General features: G+C 39.2%; 1 protein-coding gene across 1 annotated transcript in view; it reads left to right on the plus strand.

The window, feature by feature from the left end:
- The first annotated feature begins 5,358 nt into the window (after positions 1–5,358).
- The window catches only part of nampt2 (nicotinamide phosphoribosyltransferase 2), a 29,451-nt gene continuing 21,767 nt past the window's right edge, over positions 5,359–13,042 (plus strand). The window contains exons 1-3 of the mRNA XM_017711752.2: positions 5,359–5,593; positions 9,818–9,953; positions 12,852–12,955. Of these exons, the coding sequence (XP_017567241.1) occupies positions 5,546–5,593; positions 9,818–9,953; positions 12,852–12,955 (288 nt within the window). The 5' untranslated portion in view covers positions 5,359–5,545. The remainder of the gene's footprint in view (positions 5,594–9,817; positions 9,954–12,851; positions 12,956–13,042) is intronic.

Consider the following 13,042-nt stretch of genomic DNA (forward strand, 5'->3'; position numbering starts at 1 on the left):
AGTCATAGATTGTTGCTTTTGATAAACAACAATAGTATTAACTAATGCTACTGTGGCCAATTTATTATACCTAATGAACCCTTTAAATGGCGAGGGCGCACCAGCAAGCCCAAAGTACACTCTTCTATAACGTGAGAATAACTCAGCCAGTTTGCACTGAGATCCCAGAAGGTACTGAATAATAAGTCATAGTATATAATCTTCTTCTTCTTCTTTCGGCTGCTCCCTTTAGGGGTCGCCACAGCGGATCATCTGCCTCAATCTTGCCCTATCCATTGCCTCCTCTACTTTCACACCAACCATCTCCATGTCCACCTTCACTACATCCATAAACCTTCTCTGAGGTCTACCTCTTCTCCTTCTACCCGGCAGCTCCATCTCCAACATTCTTTGGCCAATATATCCACTATTCCTCCTCAACACATGTCCAAACCATCTCAACCTGGCCTCTCTGGCTTTATCTCCAAACTGCTCCACCTTCACTGTCCCTCTGATCTGCTCATTTCTAATCTTGTCCATCCTTGTCACTCCCAACGAAAATCTCAGCATCTTCATCTCCGCCACCTCCAGCTCAGCCTCCTGTCTTTTAGACAGAGCCACAGTCTCCAAACCATACATCATAGCAGGAGCACTACTGTCTTGTAAACCTTCCGTTTCACTTTTGCTGCTATCCTTCTGTCACACATCAGCCCTGACATCCATCTCCACCTACTCCATCCTGCCTGCACCCTCTTACTCACCTCTTTTTTGCACTGTCCATTGCTCTGGATGGTTGACCCAAGATATTTGAAGTCATCCACCTTTACGACCTCTACTCCTTCCATCTTCACCTTTCCACCTGCCTCCCTCTCATTCACACACATGTATTCTGTCTTGTCTCTACTGACCTTCATTCCTCTCCTCTCCAGTGCAAACCTCCACCTCTCCAGATTCTCTTCCACCTGCTCTCTACTCTCACCACAGATTACATTGTCAAGTCATAGTATATAATAAGCCTGGGAATGTAAGGGGTTAACCTTTTTAACTCCTTGACACCACCACTGGTTCCAAAATGCATATCATATTCTTCATAACATTCATGTTTCATAAGCTACATTCAAAAGGTGGGTGTCATATGAAAGCTGGAATCGTCTTCTTTCCAGTCAGATAGATGGGTGATGTAAACCCTTATAATAAAAGAAGCTGAAGTGAATTTTTTTTCTATTGAAAGTCGACCCATTTTTCCACAAATCTGGGCTATAAACTATAAACAGGTGTCTCCTCAGTGATAAACACTGTAAAAATGATTTTTATAAAATAATACAAAGAGCTAAGATTTTTCGAAGATTTTTGGCTTTCGGCAGTACATTTTCTGTTATTTTTAGGGGAGCTTTTACAAAATAAGCAAATAAATAAAATGAAAAATTACATTTGTTCCATGCATTTACTGAATAATTTGCCTTATGATTTGGTCATGAAAATTCAGATGGAAAAAATCTAAATATGCCTATGAGCATAAGAGGTTAAACTAAACTTTGACTAACATTTTGTTAATGATAAAATGTTACTAGCTTTGGAATTTGATCCAAGACTAGTTATAATTCATATACTGGAAATATGATACTTATGATACAATAGCATTTGTTCATGTTTTAAACATTTAGCCATGGCTACATCATTGTAAACATGCCTACTTGCATTCTACAGCAGTCGTCTGCCACAGTAGTGTCTAGAGTGAGATTGTCCAGCGTAAAGAGTGAGTATCTTGGAAAAAAAACTGCATCTTTGAAAAACTTCTTTAGGCAGGGTTTCAGTTTTTCTAATGCAACAGAAAGCTAGATAGCTAACGTTGCACTAGTCTAGGCCTAATAATTTATTGCAGCCATACAGCCGTGTCTTCAAATTACCATTGCAATGGAGAGAATGGCTTAGTCATGTTGACTTTTGCTGGCCAACAATGGCTTCTTGAAGAAACAGGAGTGGAGACTTTGTTAAGGAAAAAGAATAAGCTACAGCCCCATCTAGGAGCCTGGATGTCTCCAAGATATCCCTTCAACAAATGGCATTGCTAGATTGGGAAACTATAGATAACCAGATGTAAAATAGGCTAACCATTGGAGGTCGCTACATGACTAAGGGACTGCTGTCCACAGCCCCCACACATCACCCAAGAGAAACATACAAAATACAAACGAGATTAACAAAAAAGGCCAGGGTAAAAAAAAGATAGATCAAGAGAAGTTACAAAGTTCTTAAAAGCAAATAAAGTAAAATAATATTTAACAGTCGCATGAACGTAACTGTCAAATGAGGAGGACAACGAGCTAAAAGCTAAAGGTAGCAAGATGTTAAACTTAGCAACCTGGCTATCTAGATACCTTATCTTAGGTTGGTCTCTGGCTGAAAGGGTAAAAACTTGCATGCAATTTGTGGTGAATACAGATAGAATCTCTGTTTGATGACTGAGGTGATGACATAGCTGTGGCTAGGCTAGCAGTCAAAGTTGGCTGTATGCCAAGTATTGTAGTGAAAGAACATTCATAAAAGAAAACATGAAAATGATAAAAAAAATCATAAATTCTGCCAAACCAGTGAGGCTGATGATACACTGCACTACAGAATACTGCATAACATGACAAAGAACATACACTATATTTCCAAAAGTATTCACTCACCCATCCAAATTATTGAATTCAGGTGTTCCAATCACTTACATGGCCTTTGTATAAAACCGAGCCCCTAGGCCTGCAGACTGCTTCTACAAACATTAATGAAAGAATGGGTCACTCTCAGGAGCTCAGTGAGTTCCAGCGTGGTACCGTGACAGGATGCCACATGTGCAACAAGTCCAGTTGTGAAATTTCCTTGCTACTCAAACTTCTACAGTCAACTGTCAGTGGTTTTACAAAAGTGGAAGCGATTGGGAACGACAGCAACTCAGCCACGAAGTGGTAGGCCACATAAAATGACAGAGCGGGGTCAGCAGCTGCTGAGGCGCATAGTGCGCAGAGGTCGCCAACTTTCTGCAGAGTCAATCACTACAGACCTCCAAACTTCATGTGCACATCAGATTAGCTCAAAAACAGCGTAGAGAGCTTCATGGAATGGCCTCTTAGTTCCAGTGAAAGGATCTCTTAATGCCTCAGCAGACCAAGAGATTTTGGGCAAAAGTAAGGTCCATAAAGACATGGATGAGCGAGTTTGGTGTGGAAGAACTTGACTGCCCTGCAGAGTCCTGACCTCAACCCAACACAACGGAATGTCCCTTTGCCATCAAAAACAACAGCCTAACAGCATGGCCTGCAAGTTAATATATCCTTCTTATGTTTGAATGACAAGTGGATAAAAATCCTGGTAACAATTAATGCCAACTACAAGAATCAGTCATTTACTTCCAAAGGAACCTGTAATGGGCACTTTAAGGCTTTGGTAGAGTTTCTAAAACATAAATGAAGCCTAGCTGTGCTCTAATGTAACTGATGTACTATTAGCAGTGCAATTTAGCAGAGTAGAAGAGCTTAATGTGTGTCCAGGAGCCTCTCATACATTAGAAAGTATTTCAGTCTGTTTTTGTGGCTCCTGAAAACTTGATGTTTCAATCAGCTTGGCTGGAGGTGAGGGGAAGAACTAAATAAAATAAAATTTAAAAATCACAAATAGGAAGCTTAGATAAAATAAGGCATAACCGCATGGACTAATGTACCATCAGAGAGTGAAAATAATGCACTGTAACAATAGTCCAAAACTAATAGGACAGAGTTGTGTTTTAGCACCCCGTCCCTTTAAACACAGCCCATTCTGGCTCAGGCCGTGAGTCACACAGTAACTCATGTTGTTTAACGGCAGTTCGTTCATAGGACAGCAAAATTTGAAAACTGATGTGCCTCGGTAACACAACCCTTTAGCTTCTTGCATACACATCACATCAGTTATCAAATACCTCAAAGTTTCTTTAGCCAGCCTTTTCTTTCTTTTGATGTGCTCTCTTCACATAAAATCCAATCACTACTAGAGCAATGTCTAAAGTCCTGTTATCTGGTCTTTGAAAGCAGCATATCTTGTTTGTTTTAAATTGCTAAACTAAATTAAATCACCAAGGCAAGTTGAGTAGCAAGGCTTTCAGATAAGAGGCCTGCCTACCTCAGGAAACCAGCAAGATAAGAACAGAGCTGAAACAAAAGTGAAAGAGCAGGGTGAAAGTTCTGTACCCCACCCAACCCAGTTTAACAGGAGAGGCAGAGCTGAAACAATTACATGCGCTATAGATGTGTCCAAATGTCTGTAGACTTTTTCCTCTGTGTTTCCTCTGAAATAAAGTGCATTAATAGGGGGTTGGCGCACGTATCATAAAGGGTCAGGCCTATTTTTCAAATTATATGTACAAGTATGTTGCGTACATATATGTAAATATCAAATACCAGACATATGTGCAACATATATGGATCATACATATGTTATGCAATTGAAATGGTTACTATAATGTCTGTTTGCTTTTAAACATTGAAACATTAAATTATGTAAATATGTCAGAGAACAATATTTCCATTTATTTCATATTTTAATTATTTATTGCATAGCTTTTAAAGTGCATATTTCACAGTTTAGTTATCTAGCCATTATATTAAATTGTTTAATGCTAAAAAGCACCCTCACAGAAACGTATTATATAAATCGGTTATGAATAGCATGCTTGATGTCTGAGATATTTGTTTTGTGCTAAAGTTTTGTTCTAGAATCCATTTTAAATCAATTTATTTCAATCCATTCGTGGTGGAGGGGTATATGCAAGGTGTTGTGAGACAAAAGAAAACTTTTTTCCCGATTTTCCACTATTTCACCGTCATCAAAATTACATATAGAACCCCAGAGACATGTAGGTTCCCTGGTGGTTTTGCTTAGTAAGTAAAATGGCTATATTTGTGTTGTAGACATGGCAACGCCTGGTTCCTATCAACACCATTGTAAAGAAATCTCTGCAATGAACAATTTCCCATTAAACCACTCTGAATGACTCTCGTTCCATCTCAAGGACAGCGTTATTCAGAAAATTTAGAAAAATCGGTGGAATTCCCCTTTTAACTAATATAACTGTAATCAGTGGGAAAATGAATGGCTCACACACCCATGAACCACCTGGCCCAGACATTTTCACAGTGGGCTGAAACACTGAGGAAATGCCGTAAGAAGGCCAGACCACATGTCTGTAGCAGATCAAGTCTCTAAAGTCTTGTTTCTCTTTTCAAAGAAACCGAAACTTCGCACCACATGCGCTGCTTCATCACAGCTCATTCCAACCTGCTTCACTGACTCAGAGGCCCCGCCCACGCGTGCAGCAGAGACGCGTCACTGCGAAACCCCGCCCCCTTTTCTGCCCTCTTGTCTCCGAAGTGAACGACACATTTACCGCCTCAGACGGAGCCGATATCATAGAGGGGGAGTCAAAATCCTGCTTCACCCCTCCAGCGGTGTCTCTCCGCCCCTCCGAGTCACGCTGCCTACGACCTGCATATAAATACAAGGACGAACAGACACGAATTCACCTCTGTTATAGTATAACCGTTGAGTTATGGCAGCGCAGGACTTTAATTTTTTGCTCGCGACGGATTCATACAAGGTAAGGATTACCCTCAGTAGCTATCTTCGTCTGTAAGACTTCTTTTTTTCTATCTGGAAATAAATGTGGTGCTGTAGCTGCATTGTTGGTGATGTTGTCGCTGTTAGCCTGCTAGCTGTGCTGTCGTTATCTGCCCTTGCTTGTCAGGTTTTTAATGCTGTAACCTTGGTGCGCTGCTGCTCAGCGGCTTGTTCGGGTAGATATTAACGGTATTCAAAAGACAGCAACACGCCGCGTTGCTGTTCTTCTGAATTAGACATAAAAACCTTATAATCTCTACATTTCACATGTTCCATTAACGTTAGCTGGACAGACAGTGCGCTGGTTTCATTTTAAATGGCCCACTCAGTGAAAGCCAAAGCTGGGGGGTGGAGCTTTAGCTTTAGCCTTAGCCTCCACAGTACTTCAATGCGGTGACGTGCTAGCTCCGCGTTCCCAAGTCCTGTTCCTATATTGCTCGATTTAGTGCCTTCCACGTTTCACTGCGAGCGTGTTAACCCCATAAAGTGTTCGTTAGTGTGCTAACATGTTGTGTTGTGGAGCTGGAAAAACAGTAAAATGTGCAGGTTAGCAGCGAAACGCTTGCTAGGCTAATGTTACGGTTTACAGTTACTTTAGCTGAAACGCAGTTAGCTTGGATAGCTAACCTAGCTTCGCTAATTAACTAGGTTTTATATCATATTATTAAATTGGTTCTTATTATTTCTGCTTTTGTGTGAGGTTTTGTTTCTTGGCGTGCGCATGGTGGGTGACATTGGGCGAGGTTAAACATAACTAAGTGAGCCGTTAAAAATGAAACTGAAATTGGTTGTAGCTAGTTGGTGAGTGAAGCTTATGACAGGGTTATTCCCATCTGTCTTGGTCATACTGTAATAATTTGGTATGTTGGTTATCTGTCTGACAGCTTTACTTCATTACAGTACCCGATTATACCTTTACAGATATCACAGTGGTGTTAGAAAATTGTCTTGCATGATTCCATCGTTGCGATGTAAAGCAAGTTATTCAGAGTGGTTTGGTACAAACGGTTCATTGTTCAGACTCAGATTTCTTTACAGTGGTGGTGATAGGAACCAGGAGTCGTCACGACTGCAACGCAAATGTAGCCGTTTTATTAACTATCCAAAACCTACACGCGTCTTCTGGGGGTTTATATGTAACGCTGATGATGGTAAAATAATGGAAAATCTAAAAATAAGTTTTCTTTGGGGACTATTTTACCTGGCAACGTCCTGCCTGTATTTTCAGCCATGACTGGATTAAAATAAGTGCATTGACAAGATGCTGTAAGCCAAAACTTTATCACAGAAGTAGCATAAAACAATATTTCAGGCATCATATTCATAACCATTTTGTTTGATAAATTTCTGTGAGGCAGCTTTTAGAGGCATGGAAAAAGTATGACTCAGTAAGTTTCACTAGAACAGAGTATTTCACACCAAACCACTCTGAATGACTTTGTTTACATCTCAACCATTTAACTATTTTGAAAAGTTGGTGGAGTTCTGCTTTAGCACAGCTAAGCACATGTGCCACAGTATTGTATATATTGCATATACTGGTATAGTTGGTACAACGTGGTGCAGAAATGTGCACAAAGATATATTCAGATGAGTTCTTGGCTGTTTCCTCTTAGAGAGGAAAGCAAAACCATCTTTCGCTGGATGGTGATATGTGCTGGCAAGTCAACTTAGCATCTCTTTGGTAGGGTTAGGGATAATGCCAGATAGGTCAGATGTTATTTAAAAATGCCTGATGAAATTCTGTAATCGCCTTCACTGCTCCAGCCATGTGTAATTCTTCACCACATGCAGTATCCCCAGCCAGTCCTTATGAAAAAGCGGGAATTTCTATAGAATTCCTGTCAGAATATCATAGTAAACTAAGACAGTAGTGTTAGTTCACTGTGTACTACATAGGTATGTTAGATTGCTATAACTATGAGAATACTGTGTAGAAGTGAAAGTATTACTATACTGTAATACTATAGGGCAACAGTCATCGTTTCTTATTTACTCCAGTTCTTTCCTGTAAGAGAAGATCAGTCCTAAATGTAGACTGAAAGGGATTTTCAATGACTGTTCACTACACTTAGTTAGTCCAAGGCCAGGCCTAAGCCATGTTTGGCAAACTGATCCCAGACGTTTGACTTATTAGTGATTCATCAGTGATGAATCCCCTTTGAAAACTCTTTTAGTCTTAGCTTAGGTTTAATAAGGGTCTGGGAAACGGGCCCCTAAAGAGGTAGTTCATATGATAAATGTTGGTTTTATTAACCTCCCAATAATGTCAGTCCAAGTATTAGCATTTCTGCTTTTTTTTATGATCCGAGAGAAAAGTTTGGTTATGTAATATGAATCATTCACATTCTCTCAGTTGGCCAAGTCACCCTTGGTATTTGTGTCCAAAGTCCTGTGCTTGGATTATGTAATTCATAGGTCTAGGATTAGATGCTGTCCAGCATGTGTAAGACACTACTTCGTTTGATATCACTGTACTCCACACAGATGACTAAACCGAATCGTCAGCATTACTTTGTTACTTGGTTTTAGGTCAGGTGCTTGTTGGGTTTTACAGTTCCAGTTTCCACTCCTCAGCAAGTACATGTTCAGGCTTTCAAAAATGAGGCCTAGTTGGCTTTGTCAGTACGGCGCAGCCTACAATGCTGTATGCTGTAGTTTGCATTTTATCATTCTATAATGTCTGTAGACAATAATGGGAAGGGCGTCACTAGAGTGGTATGTGGAAAGTAATTTACTTTTCAGGAACGATTCTTCGTAACTGATCTTTCCTGTTAGAATTATAAAATGTTGCCAGTCAGGCAACATGCCAGCATCTCTATATTTGGCTGATGATTCCTCTTGGTGAAATATCTGTCGTACACTTTTGTTAATCTTCTCCAACATTAGCTACATGCAGTTCAACAAATCTCCATCTTGGCAGTGGCATGTCTGTAATGCATTCCTTACCTGCCTCCAAACTTTTTTTTCTTTCTTGGAGGTTTATATAACAGTGTTTGTGCTTCAAATTAAGTCAACTTTAACCTCGTAATGGTACTTAGCTCTGCATTTTCAGCCACAGAAATCTTTTCAGGACATGTTATGGTTGTGAAGGCTAAGCAAACAAAATCTGGAAAGAAACCAAATTAAATTTAACCAAAGACCTCTTTATTTACAGATTTTACAGTAAATTAGACATTTTCTATCACGTTGTTCCTGACATTGTTTATTAGATAAATTACTTTTGTAGTACGCAGGGCAGTCACTATTGATGATGTTAGTATTCAGGTCGTCTGATTAATTGTACAGTTAATTGAGTAAAAAAAGCTTTTAAAAAGACTTCATTAGAAATATATAAGTGCCGCCATTGTCAGAAGAAAACCTTGTATCTCCAAAATGTTAACTTTACAGGAGAAGGAAAAAACATCCTTTACTTTTAATGTAAGTCAGTGGAACCAGGCTACACCCCCCCAACCCCCCCAAGGCTTTTTGGAAATTCATTTACATACAATGTAAAGGCCAAGAGACATTTTGACAAATTTCTCAAACACTACAAATCTTCAAAACTGGATATACGAGGTTTTCTTCTATGTATATGTGTGTGGGGGGCGGGGGCTAGAATCAGTGGTCAGTGAATGGAGGCCCTGACTGTTTCTGCACATTGTCAGCTCCTAGGCTACATGTTTGCATTAGGGAAAGTTGCTCTGATTAGTGAATTAGTTTCCATGGACATGACAAAGGGCACCTTGTGCTGAGTTAATGCACATACCATCCCCCAACACACATGCACAAATTTTCTTTACCCTCAGATTTGCAGAGATATTAGTGTATAGTACACAAGAGATTGCAAGCTTATGACACAGCATATCACTGTTGTTAAAGTCTTAGTCCAGAGTAGTAGCTGTAGATGGAAACAGTTCATGTAAGTTAATACAATGAGACTGTATGTCGTTTTAAGTGATTTTGGCTGTATCTATTACCCTATTTGTCAAGAATGTGTCAAATGGTGTAAAAAACCAAACAAGCAGCCAAAATGTTTTGCTTTGAACTGACAGTGCCATGCGCCATGTTCATGTTTTCTTTGAATCCTTTTTGGAATTCAAATTTGTTTCTTATCCACTGTAGACCCATGTTATACCTGGAATGTCTGATATTGCATCTCTTTGTTATGAAATGATATGAATGTGATGGTATAATCTGTATGCAATTTCTTTTTACTTTGCAGATAACGCATTACAAGCAGTATCCTCCAAATGTCAGCAAAGTATACTCATACTTTGAGTGCCGGCACAAGAAGGGTGCCCAGTTCAATGAAGTTGTGTTTTTCGGCCTGCAGTACCTGCTGAAGAGATATATAGCAGGTATTTATTTATGACTGAGCTGGCTCAGTAAGACCATATACCCAAACAAGAGCAATTGCTTATAATTATTTATAAACTGCTGCATGAAATGCAGATGATTTACATTTTGGTTTTATGGACAAGGTCAATATTTGCCTGTCTAGCTACATATTTAAAGGTGGGGAATGTTATAGTTTTGATGATGGATCAATGCCAAGTCATCACATGATGGATCATCACAATAGTGCGTCATCACATGATTGATCATAGCAATAGTATGTCATCATATAATTGATCATCACAATACTGAGTCATCACATGGTGGATCATAATACTGAGTACTTCTAGAACACTGAACAATATAGATAGGAATAGATATCTAGAGAATAGGACTGAAATGCTGTGCTTTCTCAAGTAGAACATTGGAAGTAGTTACATGAAAACTTTTAACAAGAAATTTCTTCTTATGAACTTGTGGTAAATGAGGCCTATTTGTATTTATTGTAATCAAAAAAGTCTGCTTCCCTTACTGTTTTTCTGCGTATGTGGTAGTAGATATCACTCTATGTACCCTTAAATATACCCAATATACCTTAAAAATGTGCCCTGTTTTGTAATTTCATATTTTTGCCATATGACCAACCCTTAAGACCCACGAATGTTACTCACATACTATGAATTTGTACTAATATTATCCATTTGTCTCATTGGACACTCCTCACTCCTCCTGGAAACACCTCATTAAGGTGGCCCTGAAGCCTTTGTCTCACTTTCAGTCTTTGTCACATGCAATTCACATGTTTGCCATAGCTCTCACGTACTGCACTTGCCTGCTGGGACAAGAGCCTTGTCTAGCAAGGTCAAACTGCTCTAGAATAGATTAGTGTTGAACATGTGCTCAGTCGTAGGCTTGAGAGAGCAGGAAAATAAATTGCTTCTGAAAAAGGAAAGACCTTGCTTGCCACAGTAAACAAGTCTGTGATTTTGACTCCCTCTATCACATGCTCACTTCCGTTTGGAAATATAATACCTAAACATTGGCAACCCCTTATTTTAGAGGGTGTTCTATTTTTGCAAGTGTGCATGAAGTATGCACTTCATCCTAGCGCCAGAAATCAGTTGCATAACAGTAGGTCATTTCCCGTTAAGGTACTTGGAGTGTAGTAAAGAAACATTGTGTAAATGTACCACGTTGTGACTGGGCAGACTGCAACCATATGTGGAAATCATGAGATGTGACCTTTTTGCACTATGTTGTCTGGTTCTGACCCCTTTGCTAACCCCCCCCCCCCACCCCCACCCCCCAGTCAATGGAACAGCTGGTCAATTGAAGGACTTAAGCCTCTTCCATTCTGCTGGATTTAAATGGCTGCTCACCTCTCACATAAAAGACTTCCTGATTGTGTCCCATTCTACTAATAAATAGCTAAATCCCTAACTGAAGGTATGTCCTGCATGACCTTTGGTTAGGGATTTAGCCATTCATTTGTACAACAACTAGGTCTGCAATTAAGAGAGATTTAGTGCTGATGGTAAGTTATCTCTTGCAGTCTGCATGGATACTAAAAGTTCATCAGTTATATTTTGCACCCATAACAGGAGCGGGGACATCTGGATTTAATTTCCAACAACTTAATAAGCAGTAGTCTCATACATTCTTATAGTACGGGAATCCGTGGTAAAATCTGGGGATGCACCAGCGTGGGAATTGCAGGCTGTTGCCCATATCTGATGCCTTTCATGTACAAATCGATGTAGGAACATTTTATAAAAAATGCAAATATTTTAGCACTGTAGTCCCACATCACCTAAATATTAAGCTCTTCCTGAGTATACAATAAAACCATCTATAGATTCCTTCTCTTGTAAAGTTATCATTTTGAAGATATGAGGTTTTCTTCCAACAGCGTGTGTGTGTGTGTGTGTGTGTGGGGTTGCTGTCAGACAAAACTCCAAAGTGGTAACTGTACAGGAGAAGGACAAATCATTCTTGACTTTTGATGTAGTTTCAAGTAATTTTTTACTAATTTCTATTAAAATATTATGTGGACATATGATATATAATATAATATGACCCTACTATAACCCTAGTATAGTCATTGAATCGTTGATTATATCAGACTGATTGATTTAATTGCTGATTTGATTTAATTATTCCCTAAAGAATGGCAGCCATGATCATGTCTCAACTCATCCTATGATTCACATAGGTTATGTTGATATAGTTATTTTTATAATAGATTTTTTTAATACCCTAAATGCATGAATGTGACTAGTGTTTGCATTGACTGTTTATATAGCAGTTTGCAGACCATGAAACAGGTCAAGATTTCTCCATATTTCATTCTTTTGTCTCTTTGTATAGATAACAATATGTTATATGGTTAAGAAACAACATAAATCAACTTTTTAATTGCTTAACATAGTTTTGGAAACTAATGGTTTGCAGGATGCCATTCAATTGGGTAGAAGAGTAGAAGGCCCTTTGTTACTTGTTAGCCACATTAGCTTTGAAACTTTAGTGGAACTCTAAATCCTTTTAGCTACTGGACAAAATAATGGGCAAAAGATAATGAAGCGTACGCAATTATAATATTATAACATTTCAACCTCATGTACTTGAAATTCCACCTTCAAACTGATTCATGATAATACAATAATGCATTTGTACCCCACGTCAGTGGAACTCGATCTCAGTCCTGGGATGTGTCCTGTGTCTATTTTTGTTTTTGTTTGTGTATTTTGTTTAATACACATCAAGGGCTGGTATACAGTAAGGGTTTGAGTACATGTGTTACATTAGTACGTGTGTTCCCCAGTACGGTGATTGAGAAACATTCTCAAATGGTTTTGAGTGAAATGTTATGTGTAAATTCAGATCTTCCATCATCTATAATTGATTGTAAATTCTCCCCCCAGGCTGTGTTGTCACAGAGGAAAAAATTCAGGAGGCAAAAGTCTTTTACCAGATGCACTTCAAGCAGAAAGTGTTTGACGAAGAAGGCTGGAGGAAACTGTTGGAGGTAGGATTAACACGACTCGTCCTCAGTTTTTCAAACCAGGCTAAAACCCCCCCAGATGTTCGTCTTCGGCTGAACGCTCTCGCATGA

This window comes from Pygocentrus nattereri, chromosome 21, assembly GCF_015220715.1.
Source record: "Pygocentrus nattereri isolate fPygNat1 chromosome 21, fPygNat1.pri, whole genome shotgun sequence".
Taxonomy (NCBI): domain Eukaryota; kingdom Metazoa; phylum Chordata; class Actinopteri; order Characiformes; family Serrasalmidae; genus Pygocentrus; species Pygocentrus nattereri.